Here is a 19842-nt window from a genome sequence, read left to right on the forward strand (position 1 = left end):
TATGCTTAACACCCCGGCAGTCCTACAATCTAAGCTTGATGCCCTCAATCTCACTCAAATCATCAAGGAACCCACCAGGTACAACCCTAAATCCGTAAACATGGGCACCCTAATAGACATTATCCTGACCAACTTGCCCTCCAAATACACCTCTGCTGTCTTCAATCAAGATCTCAGCGATCACTGCCTCATTGCCTGTATCCGCCACGGGTCCGCGGCCAAACGACCACCCCTCATCACTGTCAAACGCTCCCTAAAACACTTCTGCGAGCAGGCCTTTCTAATCGACCTGGCCCGGGTACCCTGGAAGGATATTGACCTCATCCCGTCAGTTGAGGATGCCTGGTCATTCTTTAAAAGTTACTTCCTCACCATATTAGACAAGCATGCTCCGTTCAAAAAATGCAGAACCAAGAACAGATATAGACCTTGGTTCACTCCAGACCTGACTGCCCTCGACCAGCACAAAAACATCCTGTGGCGAACTGCAATAGCATCGAAGAGCCCCCGCGATATGCAACTGTTCAGGGAAGTCAGGAACCAATACACGCAGTCAGTCAGGAAAGCAAAGGCCAGCTTTTTCAAGCAGAAATTTGCATCCTGTAGCTCTAACTCCAAAAAGTTCTGGGATACTGTAAAGTCCATGGAAAACAAGAGCACCTCCTCCCAGCTGCCCACTTCACTGAGGCTAGGTAACACGGTCACCACTGATAAGTCCGTGATAATCGAAAACTTCAACAAACATTTCTCAATTGCTGGCCATGCCTTCCTCCTGGCGACTCCAACCTTGGCAAACAGCCCCGCCCCCCCCGCTGCTACTCGCCCAAGCCTCCCCAGCTTCTCCTTTACCCATATCCAGATAGCAGATGTTCTGAAAGAGCTGGAAAACCTGGACCCATACAAATCAGCTGGGCTTGACAATCTGGACCCCCTATTTCTGAAACTGTCCGCCGCCATTGTCGCACCCCCTATTACCAGCCTGTTCAACCTCTCCTTCGTATCATCTGAGATCCCCAAGGATTGGAAAGCTGCCGCGGTCATCCCCCTCTTCAAAGGGGGAGACACCCTGGACCCAAACTGTTACAGACCTATATCCATCCTGCCCTGCCTATCTAAGGTCTTCGAAAGCCAAGTCAACAAACAGATCACTGACCATCTCGAATCCCACCGTACCTTCTCCGCTGTGCAATCCGGTTTCCGAGCCGGTCACGGGTGCACCTCAGCCACGCTCAAGGTACTAAACGATGTCATAACCGCCATCGATAAAAGACATTACTGTGCAGCCGTCTTCATCGACCTGGCCAAGGTTTTTCGACTCTGTCAATCACCATATTCTTATCGGCAGACTCAGTAGCCTCGGTTTTTCTAATGACTGCCTTGCCTGGTTCACCAACTACTTTGCAGACAGAGTTCAGTGTGTCAAATCGGAGGGCATGTTGTCCAGTCCTCTGGCAGTCTCTATGGGGGTACCACAGGGTTCAATTCTCGGGCCGACTCTTTTCTCTGTATACATCAATGATGTTGCTCTTGCTGCGGGCGATTCCCTGATCCACCTCTACGCAGACGACACCATTCTGTATACTTCCGGCCCTTCCTTGGACACTGTGCTATCTAACCTCCAAACGAGCTTCAATGCCATACAACACTCCTTCCGTGGCCTCCAACTGCTCTTAAACGCTAGTAAAACCAAATGCATGCTTTTCAACCGTTCGCTGCCTGCACCCGCACGCCCGACTAGCATCACCACCCTGGATGGTTCCGACCTAGAATATGTGGACATCTATAAGTACCTAGGTGTCTGGCTAGACTGCAAACTCTCCTTCCAGACTCATATCAAACATCTCCAATCCAAAATCAAATCTAGAGTCGGCTTTCTATTCCGAAACAAAGCCTCCTTCACTCACGCCGCCAAACTTACCCTAGTAAAACTGACTATCCTACCGATCCTCGACTTCGGCGATGTCATCTACAAAATAGCTTCCAATACTCTACTCAGCAAACTGGATGCAGTTTATCACAGTGCCATCCGTTTTGTTACTAAAGCACCTTATACGACCCACCACTGCGACCTGTATGCCCTAGTCGGCTGGCCCTCGCTACATGTTCGTCGTCAGACCCACTGGCTCCAGGTCATCTACAAGGCTATGCTAGGTAAAGTGCCGCCTTATCTCAGTTCACTGGTCACGATTGCTATACCCACCCGTAGCACGCGCTCCAGCAGGTGTATCTCACTGATCATCCCTAAAGCCAAAACCTCATTTGGACGCCTTTCCTTCCAGTTCTCTGCTGCCTGCGACTGGAACGAATTGCAAAAATCTCTGAAGTTGGAGACTTTTATCTCCCTCAACAACTTTAAAAATCTGCTATCCGAGCAGCTAACCGATCGCTGCAGCTGTACATAGTCCATCTGTAAACTACCCACCCAATTTACCTACCTCACCCCCCATACTGCTTTTATTTATTTACTTTTCTGCTCTTTTGCACACCAGTATCTCTTCTTGCACATGATCATCTGATGATTTATCACTCCAGTGTTAATCTGCTAAATTGTAATTACTCGATTTATTGCCTACCTCATGCCTTTTGCACACATTGTATATAGATTCTCTTTTTTTCTACCATGTTATTGACTTGTTTATTGTTTACTCCATGTGTAACTCTGTGTTGTTGTCTGTTCACACTGCTATGCTTTATCTTGGCCAGGTCGCAGTTGCAAATGAGAACTTGTTCTCAACTAGCCTACCTGGTTAAATAAAGGTGAAAAAAAAAAATGAAAAAAAAATACTAATGTAACAGTTATATACAGAATAATATAACAGTTATATACAGAATAATATACAGAATAATGTAACAGTTATATACAGAATAATATACAGAATAATATCCAGCTTTTCAATATGGGGTCAAAGAGATATGAGGTTCTGATAAGGGGAATATGGAGAAAGGGATGTCCATTCTTACCTCTCTTCTTCTTGGCTTTGTTCTTCTTTTGGAGGTCAACCTCAGCATAGGTCACATCAACAGGTCCAGCTGCTGATGACAATGGACATTTACAGTCAACAAATGAAGGAATGAGCTTATTGCATATTCTGCTATCAAATTGGCCGGCCTGTATCTTCAGACAATTGAGTTGCAAAATAATATTTGCTTTGAGAGTGCAAATCCAAACGTATGTTAACATCAACACTATAATCCATAGTTCATCACACTGATAATAAAAAGGTAACGTGATCAGAAACATTTCTCACCAGATTCTTAGGACATACTTAGATATAGTTTCATACCCGTTTAATAGATTGTTGATTTAATCTTACCGGGGGCTGTGTATGGCTTCACTAGAGAATAGACAGAATCTGCCTCAGGTGGGGTTGCTGTTTCTATAGGGGTGAGGATAAAACATCAGAATAATATAACAGTTATATACAGGATAATATAAAGAATAGTGTACAGTTATTTACGGAATAATATAGTTATATACAGACTAATATACAGTTATATACAGAATAATATACAGTTCTATACAGTTATATATGGAATAATATACAGTTACACACAGAGTAATATAGAGTTATATATGGAATAATATACAGAGTAATATACAGTTCTATACAGTTATATATGGACTAACATACAGTTATATATGGAATAATATAGAGTTACATACAGAGTAATATGAAGTTATATACAGATTAATATCTAGAATAATAAACAGAATAATATACAGTTAAGTACAGAACAATTTATACAATTATTCAATATGGGGTCAAAGAGATATGAGGTTCTGATAAGGGGAATATGGAGGGAGGGATGTCCAGACTTACTTCTCTTCTTCTTGGCTTTGTTCTTCTTTTGGAGGACAACATCAGCATAGGTGACATCAACAGGTCCAGCTGCTGCTGACAATGGACATTTACAGTCAACTAATGAAGGACTTAGATTATTGCATATTCTGCCTCCTCGTCCTAAACTCAGACATTATGAATTAAGGTTTTAATGACTGCCAACCTGTAGAATGGGTCTTACCTGTGGCTTTCCCTGTCTTCACCTCAGAGTAGACTGGATTTTCTTCAGGATAATTTCTCTTTTCTGAGGAGAAGGAGGAAGAGCAGAGAATTTGTAAATATATATTTATGTACACACATCTACATGAAATGTAGATTACAGTTTTGTAGTGAATTGCCATGAAAAAGAAACATTACAGAACAGTCTCAAGAGCCAATTGTTGCAGAATATACAAGGATAGGCAGCAACAAGAACCATCAGTATTTCAGTTCTCAAATCACAGCGCCATTTTCTCACACAACTCTTTTCAGTACAATTACATGAGATGATTTTTCCCTCTGGGATACACTGCTACATTTGTCACAGTTGAGAGTCACCTTTCGTTTTCTTGTCCAACTTTTTCAGGTGAATCTGGGCGTAAGTCACATGACTTGGTCCAGCAGCAGAAGCTTCAGCAGAATCTGTGACATAATACACAAACACCTCAACTTAGTCAAACTACATGTCATATTAAATGAAGAGCAGCAGACTACTACACATTTATACTGAAAACATTACATTACACTACCATTATCATTGTTGTCTGAGAAATTGATCGTATCGTAGATGTTAGCATCACCTGTTGGTCAAAGAAGAAAGATATTTTGTTTTGGTTTTTAGGTTGGTTATCCTAAGCTTGACTAGGGATCAATTGAGATAAATGGGATCAATTCCATTTAAATACCAGTCAATTTAGGAAGTATAATGAATTTGGTTTACTTTCTGAATTGACCAGAATTTAAATGATTTTGTCCACAATGCTGGTTGTTATAAAAAATGCATGTTGATGAGTCATGGTATGAGTTTACAGAGAGGAGACTGGTAGAGGTCTGGGTTGAGAGATTGACCATGTAGACCTATATAAACAGTATCAGGAGCCTGGCCCTGGGTAGATCCTTGGTCCTGTTGGGGTTCCTGGTAGGTTCTCTGGGGCTGAGGGGGCCTACAGGGAGAGAAGCACAGAGAAGATGTTATACTGTACGTCTCAATATGGTTGAGAGACAGCTGTACTCACCAGAATATTCTGTTGAAACAGGAACCTGTAATGACAAAAACATTGTGTTATGTACTGAACTTTCAACTATTTCTATTTTTATTTAGACATTTTTATCCTAAACATAATAATATTAAATGATACATTTAAAAAGTCTCACCTTTTCTGTTCTGATATCTCACCAGCAGGACCAGGAGAATGACCAGTAGAACACCAGCAACAACCAGACCCACAACCACTCCTACTAGGACTGATGTAGAGGATCCAGGAGATACGACTGGAGAGACTGGAGAGAGAACAGTACAACACCATCAGACTCTGAGGTGGAAAATAAATAAAGTAGTTCAATTCCTGTATGTATCTGAGACTGGAGAGAGAACAGGACAGACAGAGAGGTTATATAGGTTTACAGTATAGACACAAAGAAAGCAGGCTGGCCCGTCTTTTGACAATTTAGTTGACAGATCATATTTTCTAGGGGAGTGGAAATCCCCAACTACATTAACATCAACTCTTAAATCACATGTTTTTCACACAGATAATAAATGTTAACTAAGTTGTGATGATCAATGTTTTCTGACCTCTCACTGTCACCCAGCTCTCTGGTGATTCTCCTTCATCAGATTTACACTTATAGAATCCTTCATCTGACTTGGATACTGTAGGGATGGTCATCTCTCCTGTGGTCTCATTCTTGATGAGTTCTCCATCTTTGTAGAAATCAGTCTTGGGTTTAGGATTTGTTCCCTGATATCTAAATGTACAGGTCAGAGTCACAGAGTCTCCTTCAGTCACGGGATGGACAGGACTCTCCAGGATCACATCACCATCTGTGTAACATAATATAAATAATACTGTAATTCTGGAATCATCACTCACAATACATCAACATCTTATGAGCTTGTATTATATTTTATGACATGCAATCATTCATTTACAGAATGAATTATAACATTGTGCATTGAAATATAAAAATGTTAGTGAATGATGTACAATAGACGTACCGTTCACTGTGATGTTGACAGCATTACTGTACTCTCCTGACCCAGACTCACACCAGAACACTCCACTGTACCATGTGTTCAATGATCTGATGGTGCAGGTGTATTCTGTTATTGCTCTCCAGGTAGATGGACACTCTGACGGCCATGCTGTCTCTGTGTATCTCATCAGTCTCCATCCAGTAGAGTTCCCCTTCAGCTCACAGCTCAGTGAGAGAGATGTCCATCTAAAATGCTGACTTCTGTTGGGATTTACTGTAAGAGACACTGACGGCTGCAGATCTGAAACAAAGAGAGACAGTCAAACCTTTAGTTAAATAATATATATTATACACACGAGGGAGACTTAAATATGTTTCAATGCAGTTAGTTACCTCCTGACCAGAGAAACTGAGGTTCACTGTAGAGTGTGTCATAGACTGGGTCTCCTCTCCCAGCTCTACACACATATCCTCCTGTGGGAGTAGGACCAGCAGGGATCAGAGTGTAGGAGTCTTCACTAGTCCCATTGTCAGATAGGGGCTGTAGAGAGTAAGACTTGTCTGATAGGGAGGGTAACCCAGCTCTGTAGGGAACAGTCCTGTACCAGGAGAACCTCCAGTCTGCAGACGTCTTGTCAACTTCACAGCTCAGAGACACTGAGTCTCCAGGGTTCAGCCACTGAGGAGAGATACTCAGGACAGCCTTGGGTTGATCTGTGATTTGATAGAGGACAGGTTTCAACCTTTCCGTCTTAGAAAGTATTCTAGTGAACCCACATTATTTTATACATGATTAGATAGACTTACCAGACACAGTCAGTTTTACAGCCTCACTGGTCTTGGAGAACGTGCTTCCCTTTACACCCACACAGGTATATGAACCACTGTTAGACCTGTACACAGAACTGATTCTGTACTCAGACTTTGTGTTTAAGGGGAGCAATAACTGACTATTCTTATACATTTTGTAGTTCCAGTCAGAGTCTCCTCCTCCCTGTATGTCACATCTCATAGTAACAGTCTCTCTAATGAATATCTGGGTCCAGTTGGGTTGGAGGACCAGAACAGCTACAGGTCTCTCTGCACAGACACAACACAGACAACTAACTAAATAAACAGTTGCACTATAGCTTCAAGTTATCTATCATTGTTGTGATACAGTAAACAGACAAAATATTATACCATAGATTCCTGTCTATCCACAATAGCATCCATTTATCCTAAAATTGTTTTAGACTCACCAGTAATGTTTATCTGGACTGGGTCACTGTACAGGGTGTAGTAGACTGGGTCTCCTCTCCCAGCTCTGCACCAGTACTGTCCTCCATCAGAGACACTGACCCAGCTGAGTGTGTAGGAGTATCCAGAGGTTGTGGTTACTGGTGTAGAGTCTAGTCTGTGTCTGTACCAGTAAAACTTCCATCCAGAAGACTCTACAGTACAGCTCAGTGTCACACTGTCTCCTGTGAATACGTTCTCTTTGTCTGAAGTCAGTGTGGTCTTTGGCTGATAATCTGTTGGTATTTCAATGTGTGTTGAGTGATAAGACAACAACAACAGCAACAACAACTAAATTAGTCACTATTCACAGTAACAGTGACATCATCACTGATGAATGAAGATGTGGGTCTGGATCTTCTCTCTCCCTGACACCAGTAGAGACCCTGGTCAGACTCAGTAACTCTACTGATGGATGAAGATGTGGGTCTGGATCTTCTCTCTCCCTGACACCAGTAGAGACCCTGGTCAGACTCAGTAACTCTACTGATGGATGAAGATGGGTCTGGATCTTCTCTCTCCCTGACACCAGTAGAGACCCTGGTCAGACTCAGTAACTCTACTGATGGATGAAGATGGGTCTGGATCTTCTCTGTCCCTGACACCAGTAGAGACCCTGGTCAGACTCAGTAACTCTACTGATGGATGAAGATGTGGGTCTGGACCTTCTCTCTCCCTGACACCAGTAGAGACCCTGGTCAGACTCAGTAACTCTACTGATGGATGAAGATGGGTCTGGATCTTCTCTGTCCCTGACACCAGTAGAGACCCTGGTCAGACTCAGTAACTCTACTGATGGATGAAGATGTGGGTCTGGATCTTCTCTCTCCCTGACACCAGTAGAGACCCTGGTCAGACTCAGTAACTCTACTGATGGATGAAGATGTGGGTCTGGATCTTCTCTCTCCCTGACACCAGTAGAGACCCTGGTCAGACTCAGTAACTCTACTGATGGATGAAGATGTGGGTCTGGATCTTCTCTCTCCCTGACACCAGTAGAGACCCTGGTCAGACTCAGTAACTCTACTGATGGATGAAGATGTGGGTCTGGATCTTCTCTCTCCCTGACACCAGTAGAGACCCTGGTCAGACTCAGCACCTCTACTGTCTGCTAAATGACTTAATTATAAATGTATGTACTGATGGTGAGGGTGTCTCCTGTTATAGTGTGTCTGACAGACTGGGACACTACATTATAATTCCTGTCTTTGTACCACTGATAGTTCCAGATACTGTCAGAACTCACTGAACACAGAGTAACTGTCTCTCCAGGGAACACAGGGTTAGGAACTACAGTTCAGTTGAGCATAGTGCAATAGAGTAGGGAAGAGTTCAGTAGAGTACAGTACAATAGAGTTGGGAAGAGTTCAGTAGAGTACAGTACAATAGAGTAGGGTACAGTTCAGTAGAGTACAGTACAATAGAGTAGGGTACAGTTCAGTAGAGTACAGTACAATAGAGTAGGGTACAGTTCAGTAGAGTACAGTACAATAGAGTAGGGTACAGTTCAGTAGAGTACAGTACAATAGAGTTGGGAAGAGTTCAGTAGAGTACAGTACAATAGAGTAGGGTACAGTTCAGTAGAGTACAGTACAATAGAGTTGGGAAGAGTTCAGTAGAGTACGCTACAATAGAGTACGCTACAGTTCAGTAGAGTACAGTACAATAGAGTTGGGAAGAGTTCAGTAGAGTACAGTACAATAGAGTACGCTACAGTTCAGTTGAGCACAGTACATTCGGGGCGATAGGAAGACCAGTATTTAGAGCGTTGGACAAGTAACCGAAAGGTTGCAAGATCGAATCCCCGAGCTGACAAGGTAAAATTATGTCGTTCTGCCCCCGAACAAGGCAGATAACCCACTGTTCCTAGACCGTCATTGAAAATAATATTTTTTTCTTAACTGACTTGCCTAGTTAAATAAAGGAAAAATAAAAAAATACAAATAGAATAGAGTAGGGTACAGTAGAGCACAGAACAATAGAGTAGAGTACAGTTCAGTAGAGTACAGTAGCGTAGGGTACAGTACAGCACAGTTCAATAGAGTAGGGTACAGTACAGTAGAGCACAGAACAATAGAGTAGAGCACAGTTCAGTAGGGTACAGTAGAGCACAGTTCAATAGAGTAGGGTACAGTTCAATAGAGTATAGTACAATAGAGTAGGGTACAGTTCAGTAGAGCACAGTACAGTGGAGTACAGTAGAGTAGGGTACAGTACAGTAGGGTACCGTTCAGCAGAGTACAGTTCAGTAGAGAAGGGTACAGTTCAGTAGAGTACAGTTCAGTAGAGAAGGGTACAGTTCATTAGAGTACAGTTCAGTAGAGTAGGGTACTGTTCAGTTGAGAACTGTACAATAGAGTAGGGTACAGTACAGTAGAGCACAGTGCAATAGAGTAGGGTACAGTTCAGTAGAGTACAGCTCAGTAGAGAAGGGTACAGTTCAGTAGAGTACAGTTCAGTAGAGAAGGGTACAGTTCATTAGAGTACAGTACAATATAGTAGGGTACAGTACAGTAGAGCACAGTGCAATAGAGTAGGGTATAGTACAGTAGAGCACAGTGCAATAGAGTAGGGTACTGTTCAGTTGAGAACTGTACAATAGAGTAGGGTACAGTAGAGTATAGTACAGTACGGTTCAGTTGAGCACAGTACATTCTGGGTTGCAGGTAGAATAGTGTTTAGAGCGTTGGACTAGTAACCGAAAGGTTGCACTATCGAATCCCCGAGCTGACAAAGTAAAAATCTGTCGTTCTGCCCCTGAACAGTAAACCCACTGTTCTTAGACCGTCATCTTCTTAACTGACTTGACTAGATAAATAAAGGTAAAATAAAACAAAGTTCAGTTCAGTACAGTAGAGTAGGGAATAGTTCAGGAGAGTAAAGTACAGTAGAGTAGGGTATAGTTCAGGAGAGTAAAGTACAGTAGAGTAGGGTACAGTTCAGGAGAGTACAGTCCAGTAGAGTATAGTTCAGGAGAGTACAGTACAGTAGAGTAGTGTAGAATTCAGTACAATAGTGTTGGGTATAGTTCAGTAGAGCACAGTACAAAAGAGTAGGGTACAGTACAGTAGAGCAGAGTGCTGTAGAGTAGGGTACAGTTCAGTACATTACAATAGAATATGGTACAGTTCAGTAGAGTACAGTAGAGTAAGCACAGTGAAGTAGGGTACAGAACAGTATAACACCTTCAAGTAGAGTACAGTAGAGTAGGGTACAGTAGAGCACAGTACAACAGAGTAGGTTACAGTACAGTACAACAGAGTATGGTATAGTACAGTAGAGCACAATAGTGGGTATAGTTCAGTAGAGCACAGTACAGGGTAGGGTACAGTAGAGTAAAATATAGTAGGGTATAGTTCAGTAGAGCACAGTACAGTACAGAAGAGTAGGGTACAGTTCAGTAGAGTACAGTACAATAGAGTAGGGTACAGTTCAGTAGAGCACAGTGCAATAGAGTTGGGTACAGTTCAGTAGACCACAGTGCAATAGAGTAGGGTGTAGTAGAGTAGAGCACAGTGCAATAGAGTAGGGCACAGTTCAGTAGAGCACAGTGCAATAGAGTAGGGTGTAGTAGAGTAGAGCACAGTGCAATAGAGTAGGGTGTAGTAGAGTAGAGCACAGTGCAATAGAGTAGGGTACAGTTCAGTAGAGCACAGTGCAATAGAGTAGGGTGTAGTAGAGTAGAGCACAGTGCAATAGAGTAGGGTACAGTTCAGTAGAGCACAGTGCAATAGAGTAGGGTACAGTTCAGTAGAGCACAGTGCAATAGAGTAGGGTACAGTTCAGTAGACCACAGTGCAATAGAGTAGGGTGTAGTAGAGTAGAGCACAATGCAATAGAGTAGGGTGTAGTAGAGTAGAGCACAGTGCAATAGAGTAGGGTGTAGTAGAGTAGAGCACAGTGCAATAGAGTAGGGTGTAGTAGAGTAGAGCACAGTGCAATAGAGTAGGGTGTAGTAGAGTAGAGCACATTACAATAGAGTAGGGTACAGTTCAGTAGAGCACAGTACAATAGAGTAGGGTACAGGTCAGTAGGGTACAGTAAAATAGAGTAGGGTACAGTTCAGTAGAACACAGTACAATAGAGTAGGGTACAGGTCAGTAGGGTACAGTAAAATAGAGTAGGGTACAGTTCAGTAGAACACAGTACAATAGAGCACAGTACAGTACAAAAGTATACAGTTCATTTGAGCACAGTACAATAGAGTAGGGTACAGTACAGTACAGTACAATAGTGTAGGGTACAGTACAGTAGATTACAGTTCAGTTGAGCACAGTGCAATAGAGTATGGAATAGTTCAGTAGAGCACAGTACAGTAGAGTAGTGTGCAGTACAGTACAACAGAGCAGGGTACAGTACAGTACAGTAGAGTAGGGTAGAGTACAGTTCAGTAGAGCACAGTACAATAGAGTAGAGCACAGTACAGTAGAGTGCAGTACAGTACAACAGAGCAGGGTACAGTACAGTACAGTAGGGTAGAGTACAGTTCAGTAGAGCACAGTACAGTAGAGTAGTGTGCAGTACAGTACAACAGAGCAGGGTACAGTACAGTAGGGTACAGTACAGTTGAGTACAGTAGAGAAGGGTACAGTACAGCAGTAGTAACAGACACCATAATGGCACAGATGCAAAGATGAAACCTCGATATAAATGTTTTCCTTTAGATCCTGAGCGGTCTCAAGACCAAGACCACTAGATCCTGAGTGGTCTCAAGGCCAAGACCACTAGATCCCGAGCACATGGGGCCTTTCTGCAATTGTAAGAAGCTCAAGTAAAGTAAACTTGAGTGCAGTACAGTAGAACACAGTACAGTACAGTAGAGAACAGTAGAATACAGTAAAGTAGAGCACAGTAGAGTTGGGTACAGTTCAGTAGAACACAGTACAATACATTCAGGTAGAGAACAGGAGAGCACAGTACAACAGAGTAGGGTACAGTTCAGCAGAAAACAGTACAATACGATCAACTAGAGTACAGCAAAGTAGGGTACAGTTCAGTAGAGTGCAGTACAATAGAGTAGGGTACAGTTCAGTAGAGTACAGTACAATAGAGTAGGGTACAGTTCAGTAGAGCACAGTGCAATAGAGTAGGGTACAGTTCAGTATAGTACAGTAGAGTAGGGTACAGTACAGTAGAGTACAGTACAATAGAGTAGGGTACAGTACAGTAGAGTAGGGTGCAGTTCAGTAGAGTACAGTAGAGTAGGGTACATTACAGTAGGGTACAGTAGAGTACCGTAGAGTAGGGTACAGTAGAGTACCGTAGAGTAGGGTACAGTAGAGTACCGTAGAGTAGGGTACAGTACAGTATAGTACAGTAGAATAGGGTACAGTTCAGTAGAGTACAGTACAATAGAGTAGAGTACAGTAGGGTACAGTAGAGTAGGGTACAGTACAGTATAGTACAGTAGAATAGGGTACAGTTCAGTAGAGTACAGTACAATAGAGTAGAGTACAGTAGGGTACAGTAGAGTAGGGTACAGTACAGTAGAGTAGTATATAGTAGTTGAAGTGTTTAGGTCAAATAGATGTCAATGTTTGGGGTCTTGGAACCCCCCTGTTGTCTATACATCTCAATACTCTACACTTTTCCTGAAGTGTGCACTTGTCCACTACCCACATGGTGGTCCTCTGTAACAGTAGGTAGAGCAGGGCACATGCAACATTAACACATAGATATCCTCAATGGTGCTGCCTGTGTTGTAACAGACATCATAAATGCCCAGATACAAAGATGAAACCTCTATACAAATGCTTTCATTTATGTTCAAACATCAAGTTTAGGAGTCAGTGTTTGGGACAGACTCCTGTCAATAGAAATACAGTATGTGTATAAACAAATAATTTGTACTAAAATAATTTAACAATATGTTTGTTATTGCTTTGGAGTTTGGAGACTTCACAGAACAACCCTGTCCCAACACTTTAACTAAGAATTCTGACACAATATAAATAGTGTCCAACTTTATGACAAAAACACAAAGTAACTCACCTTTTACAGTGAGAGTAACAGCATTACTAGGTTGTGAAGATGTGGGTCTAGACACTCTGTTCCCTTCACACCAGTACTGACCCTGGTCAGACACATCAGCTCTACTGATGGTGTGAGAGACTCCAATGTTAATGTAACCAGACTGGGACACTACATTATCATTCCTGTCTTTGTACCACTGATAGTTCCAGATACTGTCAGACCCTACTGAACAGGTCAGAGTAACTGTCTCTCCAGTGTATGCAGGGTTTGGCTTCACAGTCAGAGTAGTTTTAGGAAGAGCTGTGAAAATAAACACAAAACATCTGGATACCTGCCTGGTAATTCAGCTGATGCTGTAACATTGTGATAAAAGTATATTTTACATATCTTGACTCCATTCAGTTAGAATTTACAGTGTATGCAATTAGATTAACCCTCATTGGCTCTAAATTTAGAAAGCCCAGATTGAAGACAAACAGTGAGCTCACCAGTGATGATGATGGGGAGAGCTGAGCTGAGATTTGACTTCTGGGGCCGACCTTTCCTCCTCCCAACACACTTGTACTGACCAGCCTGGTCAGGCAGAGAGATGGTGATGTTTTTTCTGGTCTGACTGGGAAGCTCTTTATTGTATCTGAACCAGCGGTACGTCCAGTCTGTGTAGTCTGATATGTCACACTGCAGAGTGACTGTCTCTCCAGGGTAGAGGAGACCCTGTGGAGTGACTATCTTCACTGAGACGGTGGGCAGAGCTGTGGAAACAGTTATATGAAGACAAATGCAGTCAGAGCAACAATCTTTCCAAAGTATGATCTGACTTCAGTAAATAGTACGGTAACTGTTATTTTAGACATAAAAACTATATAAGCAAAAGTATGTGGACACCCATTCAAATGAGTGGATTCGGCTTTTTCAGCCACACCCGTTGCTGACGTATATAAAATCAAGCACACAGCCATGCAATCTCCATAGACAAACATTGGCAGTAGAATGGCCTTACTGAAGAGCTCAGTGACTTTCAACGTGACACTGTCATAGGATGCCACCAAGTCAGTTTGCCAAATTTCTGCCACGCTAGAGCTAACCCGGTCAACTGTAAGTGCTGTTATTGTGACGTGGAAACGTTTAAGAGCAACAACGGCTCAGCTGCAATGTGGTAGGCCACACAAGCGCACAGAACGGGACCACCGAGTGCTGAAGTGCGGAGAACGTAAAATTTGTCTGTCCTCGGTTGAAACACTAACTACTGCGTTCCAAACTGCCTCTAGAAGCAAACTCAGCTCAATATATGCTCGTCGGGACATTCATGATATGGGTTTCCATGGCCGAGAAGCCGCACACAACCATAAGATAACCAATACAATAGAGCAGTGTACAGTTCAGTAGAGCTGTCACGATCGTGTGGCGGATTGATGGACCAAAACGCAGCTTTTGGAAAGTAAGCCATCTTCTTTTATTTTTTAAAGATGACGAAAAATAAACACGACACGAAACACTTTAACAAAACGAACAAAAAAACAACAAACGACCGTGAAGCTAAATAACGTTGTGCACTTACACACACAGGCTACAAACGTTCTGACATAGACAATTACTCACAACCAATGAGAGCCTATGGCTACCCTAAATAAGGCTCCCAATCAGAGACAACCGAAATCAGCTGTCTCTAATTGGGAACTCATTCAGGTAACCATAGACTCTCCTAGATAACTAAACATACATAGACAACGCTAGACATCTGCACTCAACACAAACCCATATACTACACCCCATAACCCCTTTACCATATAAACACCCAAAACCAACAAAACATAAAATTCCCCATGTCACACCCTGACCTAACTAAAATAATAAAAAAAACAAAGAATACTAAGGCCAGGGCGTGACATAACCCCCCCCCTTGAGGCGCGAACTCCGGGCGCACCATTACACAGTCTAGGGGAGGGTCTGGGTGGGCTTCCATCCACGGTGGCGGCTCCGGCTCTGGTTGTGGTCCCCACGTCACCACAGTACCTAACCACCTCCTAGGCTTCCTCCAAACGACCCCCCTCCACATTAACCCCATTGCATGAAGGGGCAGTTCCGGACTAAGGGGCAGTACCAGGGTAAGAGGCAGTACCAGGGTCAGGGGCAGTACCAGGGTCAGGGGCAGCACCAGGGTCAGGGGCAGCACCAGGGTAAGGGGCAGCACCAGGGTAAGGGGCAGCTCCGGACTGAGGAATGGCAGCTCCGGACTGAGGAATGGCAGCTCCGGACTGAGGGACTGCAGCTCCGGACTGAGGGACGGCCCATGGCTGGCTGACAGATCTGGCTGCTCATGGCTGGCTAACGGATCTGGCTGACGGATCTGGCTGCTCATGGCTGGCTGACGGATCTGGCTGCTCATGGCTGGCTGACGGATCTGGCTGCTCATGGCTGGCTGACGGATCTGGCTGCTCATGGCTAGCTGACGGATCTGGCTGCTCATGGCTAGCTGACGGATCTGGCTGCTCATGGCTAGCTGACGGATCTGGCTGCTCATGGCTAGCTGACGGATCTGGCTGCTCATGGCTAGCTGACGGATCTGGCTGCTCATGGCTGGCTGACGGATCTGGCTGCTCATGGCTGGCTGACGGATCTGGCTGCTCATGGCTGGCTGACGGATCTGGCTGCTCATGGCTGGCTGACGGATCTGGCTGCTCATGGCTGGCTGACGGATCTGGCTGCTCATGACTGGCTGACGGATCTGGCTGCTCATGGCTGGCTGACGGATCTGGCTGCTCATGGCTGGCTGACGGATCTGGCTGCTCATGGCTGGCTGACTGATCTGGCTGCTCATGGCTGGCTGGCGGCTCTGGCAGATCCTGTCTGGTTGGCGGCTCTGGCAGATCCTGTCTGGTTGGCGGCTCTGGCAGATCCTGTCTGGTTGGCGGCTCTGGCAGATCCTGTCTGGTTGGCGGCTCTGGCAGATCCTGTCTGACAGACGGCTCTAGCGGCTCCTGTCTGGCTGGCGGCTCTAGCGGCTCCTGTCTGGCTGGCGGCTCAGTGGGCTCATGGCAGACGGGCGGCTTTGCAGGCTCATGGCAGACGGGCGGCTTTGCAGGCTCATTGCAGACGGATGGCTCAGATGGCGCTGGGGAGACGGATGGCTCAGATGGCGCTGGGGAGACGGATGGCTCAGATGGCGCTGGGGAGACGGATGGCTCAGATGGCGCTGGGGAGACGGATGGCTCAGATGGCGCTGGGGAGACGGATGGCTCAGATGGCGCTGGGGAGACGGGCAGTTCAGTCATCGCTGTGCAGACGGCAGACTCCTGCCGGCTGAGGCGCACTGTAGGCCTGGTGCGTGGTGCCGGGACTGGTGGCACCGGGCTGGGGACACGCATCTCAGGGCTAGTGCGGGGAGCAGCAACAGGACGCACAGGACTCTGGGGACACACAGGAGGCTTGGTGCGTGGTTTAGACACTGGTGGTAAAGGGCTGGAGACACGCACCATATAGCTAGTGCGTGGAGGAGGCACTGGTGGTACTGGATTGGGGCGGGGAGGTGGCGCCGGAAATACCGGACCGTGCAGGCCTACTGGCTCCCTTGAACGCCGAGCCTGCCCAACCTTACCTGGTTCTATGCTCCCCGTCGTCTGACCAGTGCGGGGAGGTGGAATAACCCGCACCGGCCTATGTAGGCGAACCGGGGACACCATGCGTAAGGCTGGTGCCATGTACGCCGGCCCGAGGAGACGCACTGGTGACCAGATGCGTTGTGCCGGCTTCATGACATACGGCTCAACGCTCAGTCTAGCCCGGCCGATACGTGGAGCTGAAATGTACCGCACCGGGCTATGCACGCGTACAGGAGACACCGTGCGCTCTACTGCATAACACGGTGTCTGCCCGTACTCTCGCTCTCCACGGTAAGTACAGGGAGTAGGCGCAGGTTTCCTACCTGACTTCGCCACACTCCCTTTAAGGCCCCCCCCAAGAAATTTTTGGGTTGTACTCACGGGTTTCCAGCCTTGTCTCCGTGCTGCCTCCTCATATCGCCTCCTCTCGGCTTTAGCTGCCTCCAGCTCTTCACGAGGAAGGCGATATTCTCCCGGTTGAGCCCACGGCCCCTTACCATCCAGTATCTCCTCCCATGTCCATGAATCCTGTGTAGGTAGGTCCTGTTGCCGCTTTCCATGCCGCTTGGTCCTATGGTGAGTAATTCTGTCACGATCGTGTGGCGGATTGATGGACCAAAACGCAGCTTTTGGAAAGTAAGCCATCTTCTTTTATTTTTTAAAGATGACGAAAAATAAACACGACACGAAACACTTTAACAAAACGAACAAAAAAACAACACACGACCGTGAAGCTAAATAACGTTGTGCACTTACACACACAGGCTACAAACGTTCTGACATAGACAATTACTCACAACCAATGAGAGCCTATGGCTACCCTAAATAAGGCTCCCAATCAGAGACAACCGAAATCAGCTGTCTCTAATTGGGAACTCATTCAGGTAACCATAGACTCTCCTAGATAACTAAACATACATAGACAACGCTAGACATCTGCACTCAACACAAACCCATATACTACACCCCATAACCCCTTTACCATATAAACACCCAAAACCAACAAAACATAAAATTCCCCATGTCACACCCTGACCTAACTAAAATAATAAAAAAAACAAAGAATACTAAGGCCAGGGCGTGACAAGAGCACAGCACAGTAGATTAGGGTACAGTGCAGTAGAGTAGGGTACAGTACAATAGAGGAGGGTGCAGTACAGTATAGTACAGTAGAGTAGTATATAGTAGTAGTAGTGTTTTGCTCAAATAGATGTCAATGTTTGGGGTCTTGGAGGGTTGGAACCCCCCTGTTGGCTATACATCTCAATACTCTACTCTTTTTCCTGAAGTGTCCACTACCCACATGGTGGTCCTCTGTAACACAGTTGGTAGATTATAGCACATGCAACATTAACATGTAGATGTGCTGCCCGTGTTGTAACAGACACCATAATGGCACAGATACAAAGATGAAACCTCTATACAAATGTTTTCCTTTATGTTCAAACATGAAGTTTATGAGTCAGTGTACAGGACAGACTCGTTTCAATAGAAATAGGTGTATAAACAATGACTCTGTACTAAACTAATTTAACAATGTGTTTGTTATTGCTTAACAGAACAACAGAAAATGTTTCACTGTCCCAATCATTTTAGAGCTCACTGTAACTAAGAATTCTGACACGCAGACTATGATTGACTCAATATAAATAGTCAACAACATCAATAAAGCACAACAAAGTAACTCACCTTTTACAGTGAGAGTGACAGGACCACTAGGTTGTGAAGATGTGGGTCTAGACGCTCTGTTCCCTTCACACCAGTACTGACCCTGGTCAGACACATCAGCTCTACTGGTGTGAGAGACTCCAATGTTGCTGTAACCAGACTGGGATACTACATTATCATTCCTGTCTTTGTACCACTGATAGTTCCAGATACTGTCAGACCCTACTGAACACATCAGAGTAACTGTCTCTCCAGGGAACACAGGGTTTGGCTCTACAGTCAGTGTAGCTTTGGGCAGAGCTGAGGAAACATGTCACAGTTTAGACATATTACCTAATCTGGATACATGAGTAGCTGTTTCAAATTACACTGTTATAGTGATACTGACTATAGTGAACTCACCAGTGACACTGATGGTGACGTCATTACTGGGTTGTGACCTCTGGTGCCGATCTGTCGTCAGCCCCTCACATCTGTACTGACCAGCCTGACCAGTCTGAGTGGTGTGGATGATGATATCGATGACTTCACTGGTCTCATCAGGAAGATGTTGGTTGTTTTTGTACCAGTAGTACGTCCAGTCTGTGTAGCCTGGTATGACACACTGCAGACTGACTGTCTCTCCAGAGTAGAGGAGACCCTGAGGAGAGACACTCACTGAGGCCACAGGCAGAGCTGTAGAAAGACACATAAAGTTAGTTGATTCATACATAGAATCTGCTCTATCATGATTAAATGTAGTTAGTTGATTCATACATAGAATCTGCTCTATCATGATTAAATGTAGTTAGTTGATTCATACATAGAATCTGCTCTATCATGATTAAATGTAGTTAGAGCACCAATCTTTCCAAAATATGATCATCATACTTCTTTAATTAAATAAGTCTTTGTTTTTCTATCATAACTATGAATACTGACACACAGACCATGATTGACTTAATATAAATAGTGTCTATCTGTATGACACTACTCACCATTGACGGTGATAGTAACAGGTTCACTGATGGATGAAGAAGTGGGTCTGGACTCTCTCTTTCCCTGACACCAGTAGGGACCCTCATTCACTGTTGCTCCATTGATGGTGAGGGTGTCTCCTGTTATAGTGTGTCTGACAGACTGGGATACTACATTATCATTCCTGTCTTTGTACCACTGATAGTTCCAGATACTGTCAGACTCTACTGAACACGTCAGAGTAACTGTCTCTCCAGGGAACACAGGGTTGGGTTTTACAGTCAGTGTAGCTTTGGGCAGAGCTGTGAAAACACACAACAGATGTTTTTAAAACAACTAAACAACATCCT

General features: G+C 44.6%; 1 protein-coding gene across 1 annotated transcript; it reads right to left on the reverse strand.

Moving 5' to 3' along the window:
* Positions 1 to 4638: 4638 nt before the first annotated feature.
* LOC129835463 (titin-like) lies at positions 4639 to 19839 on the reverse strand. Its single transcript, XM_055901100.1, has 14 exons — positions 19830 to 19839; positions 19513 to 19794; positions 18938 to 19210; positions 18557 to 18835; positions 13757 to 14020; positions 13287 to 13568; positions 7259 to 7531; positions 6825 to 7097; positions 6411 to 6731; positions 6040 to 6318; positions 5617 to 5865; positions 5196 to 5321; positions 5057 to 5081; positions 4639 to 4984 (listed from the first exon to the last, which is right to left on the reverse strand). Exons 1-14 carry the CDS (start codon positions 19837 to 19839, stop codon positions 4834 to 4836), a joined length of 3087 nt encoding a protein of 1028 aa, XP_055757075.1. The 3' UTR covers positions 4639 to 4833.
* Positions 19840 to 19842: the final 3 nt, after the last annotated feature.

Source organism: Salvelinus fontinalis, chromosome 36 (assembly GCF_029448725.1).
Source record: "Salvelinus fontinalis isolate EN_2023a chromosome 36, ASM2944872v1, whole genome shotgun sequence".
Classification (NCBI taxonomy): Eukaryota; Metazoa; Chordata; class Actinopteri; order Salmoniformes; family Salmonidae; genus Salvelinus; species Salvelinus fontinalis.

Bases quoted from the DNA above. Each gene is read 5' to 3' on its own strand.
- LOC129835463 (XM_055901100.1), bottom strand. The intron at 18,836-18,937 runs GTGAGTTCACTA...ATGTTTCCTCAG, and splicing joins CGTCACCATCAGTGTCACTG to CTCTGCCCAAAGCTACACTG. The intron at 7,532-13,286 runs GTGAGTTACTTT...AAATACCAACAG, and splicing joins TGTTACTCTCACTGTAAAAG to ATTATCAGCCAAAGACCACA.